General features: G+C 38.6%; 1 protein-coding gene across 1 annotated transcript; it reads right to left on the reverse strand.

The window, feature by feature from the left end:
* Positions 1-2,256: 2,256 nt before the first annotated feature.
* FAM240B (family with sequence similarity 240 member B) lies at positions 2,257-10,897 on the reverse strand. Its single transcript, XM_047100387.1, has 2 exons — positions 10,749-10,897; positions 2,257-2,350 (listed from the first exon to the last, which is right to left on the reverse strand). The coding sequence occupies exons 1-2, from the start codon at positions 10,889-10,891 to the stop codon at positions 2,257-2,259; spliced, it is 237 nt and encodes a 78-aa protein (XP_046956343.1). The 5' UTR covers positions 10,892-10,897.
* Positions 10,898-11,431: the final 534 nt, after the last annotated feature.

Genomic DNA, 11,431 nt, shown 5'->3' on the forward strand with positions numbered 1-11,431 from the left:
ACCTAGAAGCATTTATATGAGGAATGGTTGAGTGAGGAAAGCAAGATGCAGAAAAGTGATGTTATTTTGTAAAACGTTACTACACAAACACATTCACACAATGCCCTTTAGATATAGAGTGTGTGTGAGTATGTGTGTGTATGTGTATGTGTATGTCTGTGTGAATGTGTAAGTAAATGTAATTGTGAATGTGTGTCTCTGTATACAGCCATGTGAACATGGAGAAAATACAGGAGGACTCAAACCAGGCTATTAACATGGGTTACAGGGTACAGGGGTGGCAGATGGTAGGGAGTGCAGAAAAAGGGAGGGGGGCAAGTTAAGACGGTGAAAACAAAGGAGAAACAGTTAATAAAAGCCTACCAACATGTATGATATAATCATTTATGCACTTATATGAAAGTATATATATATATGTGTGTATGTGAATTACAAAATTCAAAAAACTTAAAAATATAAGTCTAATTATTTCATTCTTCTACCTTAAAACCTGTGTCAATGGTTCAATCCAGAACTGAGAATCTTTTTTTTTCTTTTAATATTTATTTATTTTTGAAAGAGAGACAGAATATGAGCAGAGGAGGAGCAGAGAGAGAGGGAGACACAGAACCCGAAGCAGGCTCCAGGCTCTAAGCTGTCAGTGCAGAGCCCGATGCGGGGCTCGAACCCACGAACTGCAAGATCATGCATGACCTGAGCCAAGGTCAGATGCTCAACCGACTGAGCCACCCAGGTGCCCCCAGAATTGGGAATCTTTAGCCTGGGCTCTAGAGGCCACTGCTCATCTTTCCACCCTCCTATAAAACAGTTCCCTCTTCAGTCTGTGTCACAGACACACATTTCCCAGTTCTTTACTTCCCTGTGAATTCCTAGTCCCCTCTGCTCTGCAGTTCAATGCTCCTCTTGGCTCTTCACATGTGCCATTCTCCTCAGTCCAGGACATTTGACCCCTTTTCTTTTCGCGGATGGACTTTTACTCATTTTATAGGTCTCAGCTTAAATAGCAGTTTCCCAGTGGGCTTTCCCTGAACCGCCTATGTTCAGGGAAATATGTATTCCCATACCTGAACCCCCTATGTATTCCCATAGTTCTCTGTCCTTACTAAAATTGTATTTTATTATTAACCTCTTTTTCCAAACTTTGCTCAGATTTTTCCCAGCTGTAGTTTACTGCTTATATTTTATACCCAAATTGGAGAAGAGCCTATAGCAGGGGCCTGGATCTTATAACTATGGGGATGTGAAATCACCTCTCCAACCCTCTTGCCACTCCATGGCTCTCTTAGCTGTGAGAAGCCCTTTTAGTTTTCCAAGGAAAGCAGTTTATGCTACTATATGGCATTTATGAGGGATGGATGCCTTCCCCAGCATTGTCTCAGATTATCTTCCCAGGGTCTCTCTGGCCATGTGCATTCCTTGGTGCTCAGGACTCCTCTCTCTGTCCCCTAGAGAGGAACCATGGGCAGAAGAGCCCTAGCTACTGTGACAGATAGAACCTCTCCCACCCTGCGGTCATGCTCTGTAACTGAGAAGGGGCTACAGTGAGGGTGACTGTAAATTCCAGAATGTATCTGGGGCCAGCAGAGCTGCTCTAGCACCAGAGAGCTAAACAAGACAGGCGTGAGGGAGTTAACACAGGACACATACCAGAGAGGGCAACCACGTTTATTAAGCATTATTTTATTTTCATTGCATGTTTCTAGTTAAAGATGTTTATGAGAAAAGAATTCATATGAAGAGAAGGGAAAAATAATTAGTTCAGTTCATTTTCAAACTGTATTTTTTACCAATTATTTTCATAATAATAGCTATATTCGCAAAAAGCAGTGACAGGAAGAAAAGATTGACTCTGTTTTTCTAGAAGACCAAGGGAAGCCAAATTCCCATCCAGATCATCGCCTTTGGTAAGCTAGATCAAACATTCAGATTTCAAAATGAAAAGAAAATGTGGAAATAAATTACACTACATGGATCATTGAAACCTGGGGAGTGCTAATTCTAAGAGCTTTTTATATTAAATAACCTGAGCTTCCCTGTCCCACTGGCGGTCACCCTGTCCATGGCAGAGAGGATTGAGTTGGATAATGACTCCCATTAGCACTGGGGGGAGTTTTCACATGTAAATCCCTTACAAATGGGAAAGCAAATAGAGAGTGTCCTGCTTAGTAAATCAACATAACTTGGGTGTTAGATTTTTCTCCTAGAAGAGTGCCCTTGGTGGCTTGTTATCTTTGAAGTGGATGAAGCAGGAGGCTCTCAGCCCACCGTATTTGTCTGCTTTTTCTTCTCATCAGGATTGTCCAGCATCTGTAGCCTTTTCTCCAGTCTCTGCTTCCATTCTTCTCTGAGCCTGAGGAGAGGAAAAATACAAATGCTTACTGCTTTTACCTCCACATCTGATGGTCCAATTGAAGTCTTTTGTTTTTCTTTCTAACAAATATTTTTGAGAAACACATGGCTTTTACAAATTAATGAAGAAATCAATAGATAAATGAGCAAAGTCTATGAATATGTGCTTTTATAATTTATTCCTTCCTAAATTGATTCAATATAATGTCAAACAAAATCCCAGAAGGACCTTTTGGTAGATATTGATAAACTTTATATGGCAAGGCAAAAGAAGTAGATTAGCCAAAACAATTTTGAAGAAGAAAGCTGGAGGACTCACATTACTTGATTCTGTGACAAGTATGGCAAGACAGTATGGCACTGATGAAAGAGCAAACAAATAAATCAGTGGAACAGAATAGAACCCAGAAATAAGTATGTGCAAATACAGCCAATTGATTCTTGACAAGAGGCAAAAGCAGCTCAATGGAGAGAGGATATTTTTTTTTAAAACAAATCGTGCTGGAGCATCATACGTTTATATTCAAAAAATGGACTTTAGTCTATACTCCACATCTTATACAAAATGAACTCAAAATGGATCACAGACCTAAATATAAAATGTAAGACAATGTGGTAGAGTCCCCTCCCTAAGAAATGTTGTATGAAAAGACCTCTAGATAAGGGAAGGTAACCTGGCTATATGTGTATGTGATATCCCTCACGACTCTGTAACATGAGACCAGCCAATCAGATTATGTCTTTACATTACCCATATATGGGAGACAAAGAAGTAGAAAATTAATAAAAGGCTACACTAGGTGGCATTCGAGGCTCAAGTTTTCTAGTAGGAACCCAACTGAGACCATGTTGGCATGAATAAAGTTGCTTCCTGGGAAGAAAGGCTAGAAAGGTGTCACTAGTTTCTATGCAAGAATCCTGCTGTCAGCTAAGGCTTCTAGAAGATAACCCCACAAAATAACATATTCATTATTTCCCTTGGATTAGGGAAAAAAATTCTTAGATACAACACAAAAAGCATGATTCATAGAAAAAAGAATATTTGGGGGTATCAAAATTAAAAATTTGCTCTATGAATGATACTGTAAAGAGAATAAAAGGCAAACCATAAATGGAGAAAATATTTGCAAATCACATATCTGTTAAGGGACTTGTTTCTAGAATATATAAAGTTCAAACTGAATGATAAGAAAATAATGTAGTGGGTAAAAAATTTGAACAGATACTTTACCAAAGAAGTTGTATGGATGGCAAATAAGCACATAAAAGTAATGCTTAACATAATTAGGAAAATGCAAATTAAAACACAATAAGTTATCACTAACCTCATAGAATGACCACACACACACAAAGGAAAACAAATAAACAATGTACCCCCTCAACCCACTCCATCAAAAAAACTCCAACAAAATTAAAAAAAACCCGTACAACTAAATGCAGATAAAGTATTGGTCAGGATGCTGAGTAACTGAAAGTCTCTTACATTGCTGTGGAAATGCCAAATAGAACAGTAATTTGGGAAAATAGTTTGGCATTTACCATATGACCCAGCAATCTCAGTCTTGGGTACTGACTCGAGAGAAATGGAAACTTGTGTTCCACAGAAATCTGTATGTCAGTGTTTACAGCAGTTTCATTCAAATCATCAAAAACCATAAGTAACCTAAATGTCCTTCAAGTGGGAGTGGATCACCAAACTGTGATACATCCATATAACAGAATGATAAGGAATAGTCAGCTGACACACACAACAAGAATTAATCCCAAATACATTTTGCTGAGTGAAAAACGTCAGACTGAAAAGAATACATACTATATTTTTCATTTATTACACTCTGGAAAAAGCAGAATCATAGGGATGGAGAACACATCAGTGGTTGCCAGGAGCGGGAAGCTGGCAGAGGAAATGACCATAAAGGAACAGCATGAGGGGATTTTTCAGAGTGACAGAACCATGTCATATCTTGATTGTGGTAATTATACGACTCTAAGCACCTGTCAAAACTCATAGACCTGTACATACATGAAAAGAAGTGCATGGTGCTTATAAATCAATTAAGAAAAAATCTACAGTAAGATGGGCAGAGGATATAAATTGGCTGTACCAGAAGAAGAAATCCAGTTGTTTCCTATACATATAAAAAGATCTCAACCAAACTTATAATTAATTAAATTCAGTTTAAAACAGTGAGATGCTATTTTCACCCATCAGATTAATAGTGATTAAGAGTTTGACAATACACAGCATGAGCAATCTTTCCACCTGGCACTCCCATACTCAGGGTGGGAGTTTAAATGAATACAACTTCTCTGCAAGACAAGAAATCAAGAGCTATCAAAATTAAAAAAACCCAAAAAACCAAAAAAACCCAACTCATCTTTTGACTTTTTATTTTATTTTTTTTTCATTTTTTTTTTTCAACGTTTATTTATTTTTGGGACAGAGAGAGACAGAGCATGAACGGGGGAGGGGCAGAGAGAGAGGGAGACACAGAATCGGAAGCAGGCTCCAGGCTCTGAGCCATCAGCTCAGAGCCTGACGCGGGGCTCGAACTCACGGACCGCGCGAGATCGTGACCTGGCTGAAGTCGGACGCTTAACCGACTGCGCCACCCAGGCGCCCCTCATCTTTTGACTTTTTAATTTTTATGAACATATCCCATAATTTTTGTCCATGTATGCAAAAATGTATGTGCAAGTATTCTTATTACAACATTGTTTGTGAAGCCAGAAAACAAAAAACAACCTAAGTGTTCTTTGATGTGATTGGTTAAATTAATTGTTAACATTGTAATGGAAAACATTAAAGAAGAACTGAATGTGCTGATATTGAAAAACTTCCAAGTAATTTAAAAAAGCAAGGTGCAGAAGTATAGTCTCATCTTGCATAAAAATATAGCACACATATTTATTTGATTATTCATTTTGAAGTTTTTGGGAAAGATATACAAGAAACTGTTGATGTCAGCTTTCCCTAGAGAGCAAGTCTAGGAGCCCAAGTAAGAAGGAACTCCCTTCTAATTATATATTCTTTTGTGATGCTTGAATTAAAAAAAAATGTGCTTGTGTTAGTTTCATAAGAATAAAAACAACCACAATGAAAAGACTGGGTAAATGCTTTCATTAGTTTGATAGAGTTGCCATAACAAAATGCTACAGAATGGGGGTCTTCAACAACAGAAATTTATTTGGTCCCAACTTTGGAGGCTGGAAGTCCAAGATCAAGGTGTCAGTAGATTTGGTTTCTCCCAAAGCCTCTCTCCTTTGCTTGCAGATAGCCTTCTTGCTTCACTCTCATGTGACCTTTTCTCTGGTGTGTGTGCATACCTGGTATCCCTTTGGGCATCCTAATCTCCTCTTTTTTAAAGGACATCAGTCAGATTGGATTAGGGCCCACACTAAGGTCTCATTTTAACCAAGTCACCTCTTTAAAGTCCTTATCTCAAAATACAGTCACACTCTGAATGTGTGAAGGTACACAATTCATTTCATAACAATGCTAAAGCAAAGTAATGCATGCTTAACGCAGGAAGATCAGACTATATAATAAAGAATTTTAAAAAGTTGGATTCAATCTTAATTTTTTCACTCTTACAAATAACCCTAAAATGAGTAATGATAATGCTTATTACTCTTTTCATATACCTGTCTATTTTCCTCAGAGGGATTCCTGGAGACAAGTAATTTAGAGGGTATAAATATTTTGAAGGCTCCAGGCACCTATTACTAAGTTGGCTTCTGAAAAGTTCTCACTTAAAACTCTGCTCAATTATGGGCCCAGGAAAGAATGGAAAGAATCTGGAGTGTCATCCTGTTGTTAGGTGTAGTTGTTGCTTAGCTACATTAGCAACCAAAGATCGAAAGTTGAAATATTGAGAGAAGAGTGAGGGTTATGGAGAATAATGATAAGACCTACCCTCACTCTACCTTAGATTAAATTAAGGTAATGGACATAAAAATACAGTTTGCTTCTTTGAAAGATGAGATAAAACATAGAATGGCTTCTCTCTCATAAGCAGGCAACTGCCTCAGAGGTCCTTGCATGGTTTATCTAAGAAGTGATGATTTTCTGGGGTGCCTGGGTGGCTCAGTTGGTTAAGGGTCGGTGACTCTTGATTTCAGCTCAGGTCGTGATTTACCAGTTCGTGGGTCCGTGGCTCTGTGCTGACAATGAGGAGCCTGCTTGAGATCTTCTTTCTCCCTCTCACTCTGCCCCTACCCTGCTTGTGCTCTTTCTCTCAAAATAAATAAATAAACTTAAAAAAAAAAAGAAGTGATGATTTATTGAACTATATGACCTGTTGATATCACCTATTGTAATTTTCATAAGCTGTATTTTCCATTATACTTGTTAAGTATGCATCTTAATTTGTAACCAAACTGCTGCCTTGTTATAAGCATCTCTGAAAGTTTCTATAACTGAATCTTCCTCCAAATGTACATGACTTGTCACTGAGATCTTTTAAAGCTCACTAATAAGGACTGCAGTCTGTGTGTTTCATGGAACTCAATGGACTTTTTAATATAATGTGGATACATTCATTAATTAAAGGGGCTTTAACTTTTCTTGGGTATGATGGGTGTAAAAATGCACCGCTCAGAGTTGCTGCTGTGGGGAGCATCCACTTCCTTCCCTTTCTCTTTCCTGGAGGTTGGACCTGTATCACCTTCTGATGACTCTCCTTAACTTCTCAGTTATAATTACAGGCTGATCATTTAGACTTAGGTGTCCATATAATTTATCATCTAAACTGAAGTACTTTTTTTTTAAAGTTTTTTTAACATTTATTTTATTTGTTTATTTACTTATTTGAGAGAGAGAGAGAGAGAGAGAATGAGAAGGGGAGGGAAAGAGAGAGGGAGACAGAAAATCCAAAACAGGCTCCTTGTTGTCGGCACAAAGCCTGATGTGGGGCTCAAATCCGTGAACCCTGAGATCATGACCTGAGCCGAAGTCAGATGCTTAACCAACTGAGCCACCCAGGCACCCCACTTTTAAAGTTTATTTATTTTGAGAGAGAGAGAGAGAGAGAGAGAGTGCTGAAAGGGAAGATAGAGAGGGAGAGAGAGAGAATCCCAAGCAGGCTGCACACTTTCAGTACAGGCCCGATGAGGGACTCGAACTCATGAACTGTGAGATCATGACGAGCAGAAATCAAGAGTCAGATGCTTAACTGACTGAGCCACCCACGTGCCCCTAAATGGAGATACTTTTAAAATAAAAAGGGAAATTATGATCCATAACTGTAACAAAATGATAGACGTACACCTGGACTGCCCCAACAAACCAGGAGGTTTAGTCCTAGTACCTATACTGCATTTGATTTTCCTCAGATTGTCTCCATCAGTTATTTGCAAACAGTTTTCAACTTCTCTGTGGACCACCCCTATTCCTGTTGTGTTGCTTCTTTCTGGCCATTGTCAGAGAGAGTAAGGGGCTTTCCAGTTCTGAGGTCCCTCATCTCGCCTCATGATCTCACCTCCAAGGCCTCTGCTAGATGCACCAGTTGCCAGGATAAATTGATTCTCTGCAGCTCTGGCTGAATTCCTCTGTCAGTGAACCTGCAGGAGAGTGTGCTAACAAGCATGTCCATGGTGAAACACCTGTTTCCACTCTACCCTGCTTTGCCACAAGTCTTGCTAGTCAGATCTGCCGAGAAGAACATAAAGCAATATTGATTTTGTTCTATCAGCAAAGGTGTTGGTGGGAACTTTTAGGGTTTTTGTCTTTTAGTGTTCACTCTGAATATTTCTGTATTGTTCAGAGGCTTGAATTTGCCTTTATAAGTGGAGAGTAGAATCAAAAAAGAGCCTGAGTATTATGTATGTGTGTCCAGTGTACTTATGTATAGTGGAGTATGGGAGATATAGGCCACAGGGATAGGATAGGGACTTCAGGGTTTATGATATTCACTGGTCTGCAAGTGTATGTTGGAAGGTACACCCTTACTCTGTTTCAAACTATTTTCTCAGATCAGCAGGATTTAAACAAATATTCCAACGTTCTGCTCTTGGTATGAAAATAAATCTGGGATATTTAACAAAAATAATAACAAAATCACTAGGTTTTGGGTCTTTTTTTCACAGCTGACAAGGGAAATAGCTCTGGTTAATGAGACTCCACAACAGAGGAGCAAACAAACCATAGGAAGCTGCCTCTACTTCCTCACTCCTTAAGATTTTCAATGCAGAGGCTCTGTCCAATTCTTTAACATTTATCTGTGGGACACAATGATGAAATGTTTCATGATGAGCACATTTTGAAGATTTATTCTCTTGGTTATAGAGGGGAGAGAAAACTGCACCCACTTGGAAGGGGGTCATATCTGAGGCACATGGGAATCTGGAGAATGATTTGTTTAAACATGTATTTTAACATTTTAAACAAAATTGTTTAATTATTTGTAAATTCATTTGTTCTATGGACCATTTGCAATCAGTTGCCTTTTTTATAACTTCATTTTGCCTAATTAGAAATGGCACAGTATCGTTGTAGAAACTTTGGAGAAGCTAGGAGAGCTCATACACACAAAATCTGCCATTCTGCCAATCAAAACTAATCACTCAGTATCAGCATATTTTCTTTTAATGTTTTTCTTGTATATACAGGTAGACTGTGTATGTATTTTGACAAAAATAAAATGATATCACAAATTATGCTTTTAATCCCATACCTTGAGGGTTCTGGACGGGAAGATGCGGTATACGGTTCATGATGGGATCTGGCTCCCTGGCTTGTGGGCCAGGACTTGGGGGCAGAAGATGGCATGAACCACACAACTGATTTTCCTCACTCTCCTGGAATCTCCAGGACTGGATGCTCTAGTGTGTGACTCTTCTAGCATCTAGAAAAGCCTGATTTTGCTTGCTGGATAAATAGGAATGTAGCTGGAATGATGGCAGAGCTCTTCTTTGGCTAGGAGAGAAGTTATTTCCCCTCAGGCGTTAATCAAGATTTTTAGAAGTTGATGTTGGTTCAACACATGTGAACTACACATGTTTTCAGCTTAGCATGTTCGGAAACATGGAGACATAGTGCCTCGCTGGCCAGCAGAATATTTAGCTGCCACTCCACTTGTGAGTGGGTATCTTAGCAAAATAGACAACTTGACTGAGCTGTTCCCATTTTAGGGACAGAGAACCCAGATAGTCTCTGAAAAGTTGAGTTGATCTGTCTGCTCCAAGCCTCTGCACATGTGAGAGCAGGTGCTGGCTCTTTTTTTCAAAGTGATGTTGACACATGTGACACATGTCTTCTCACATAAGGATATGTTCTCCTCTCCACAGGTTCCTTTGGCTAGAACAACAAGTTTACTTGCCAAAGAGGGGAATACCATCTTTGCCTTCCCCCAAGAATATTAATATGTATCTTCCCAAATGTGAGATCTCTCATAGTTCTGTTCTGTTGACTTAAATTTAGTGTACCTCATGTGCTGGGGATTACAACAGAGGCAAGGTGGGGGAAAGATTTTTTCAGTTTATCAAGATATAAATAATAGAACTTCATTTTTGTTTATATACAAAAAAGGCTCAACCTTATTTATGAGTCACTGGTTCTCAATCAGAGGTGGCTTTGCCCTTGAGGGGATACTTGGTAACATCAGGAGATATTTTTTGTTGTTACAATGGGAATGGGAGTCCTACTGGAATGTAGTGTTTTGAGGGATGTTGATAAACATCTTACAAAGCACAGGATAGCCCCCTGACCCCAAAGCATTATCTGGCCCTAAATGGCAATAATGCTAGATTTGGAAACCCTGGTAAATGTGGTGACAAGACTAAATGAGTAGATGAATTAATCATGTCTTGAATTTTCTATATTCTATGATGTTTTGACATCATAAGAAACTTGCTGGCCATGGAAAGGCCCAGAGCTAGCCTTTTCTTAGAGGTAACAAAAGGCCTGCTGTGAGCATGTCAACCAATCCTAAGTCTATGGCCCCAATCACCTCTAACTTCCACATGTGAAGCCATATTTTCCCTGCCCCAAATCACCCCAGGGCTAGGTTCCATACAACTAGAGAGCACATCTATAGCCAGAGCCCTCTGGAATTACTCAAACTAGACAGTGCTAAACTGTTTACTCTGCTCTGCCTTGCCTTTTGCTCAGGAACTCCAATAAAAACTCTGGCTTAGATGTTCCCCATGCTTCTGTCTTTTGCTTCCCCTGTGGCCCTAAATAGTATGTGGTGACCCTTCCTCTGAGACCTATGAATATAATCTTCAACCAAGTCTTGTTTTCCTTTATTCTCATGGCTGCACTGACGTTACCATACCATACTGAACATTTGCATTCTTAGAACAGTAATGATGAATAGAACTCAGTCTCTCATATTCACAATCTGGTGTATTTCTATAGAAATCTAATTTAAAAAATAGTAGAGAAATAATCCACATACTTTCTCAGGGCGCTCCTTCCCTGACGGTCTTCCTCCAGTTCCCTGTAACAAGTCTGTTTGCTAATTTCTTTTTCCCAGAAGCTTTTGAGTTCGTGACACGTTTCACAGCAGAAGACTTCCCGACGGATATATTGATTGTTCATCCCCTGAAAAATAAAAGAAAAAGAAATCCCAGAGCCATTCTAATTTTGGAGTGATGAAAGGTGAGTTTAAATCTAGACCCTTCCGTTTACACTTTTTGTGACTGTAGACAAATTACATAGTCACTATGATTTGTTTTCTCAACTGCAAATGGGAATAATAATGGTTCTGTCAGAAAATATAATAAAAAAATTTTGAAATGAAGAAAAACAAAAAAGGTGTCTAATAACCCATAAAGATTATCTTCTTCTACCAGGGGCCTACCCATTTTATTGTCTTTGAGCTATTTTACAACTCTGAAATTATAGAAAAAATATAGTAATGCAAATGATTCTTGAACATAAAGAGTCAAATAAGTTTTGTCCAGGGGAATGCAACTGATAGTTGTGTGGATACCAAGCAATTTTAATCTACTTCTAATTCATTTCAGTATTCTTGATATCCTACATCTGTATGTTTTTTTAAAATTCTTTTTGAATTAGTTGTGATACCTTACTAGTTTTCCCATTAATTAATAAATTAAATAAAATATTTGACTAATT

The sequence above is a fragment of the Lynx rufus genome, unplaced genomic scaffold (assembly GCF_022079265.1).
Source record: "Lynx rufus isolate CCGP_SWC_20201006 ecotype Redwood Valley unplaced genomic scaffold, mLynRuf1.p SCAF_10, whole genome shotgun sequence".
NCBI classification, from domain to species: domain Eukaryota; kingdom Metazoa; phylum Chordata; class Mammalia; order Carnivora; family Felidae; genus Lynx; species Lynx rufus.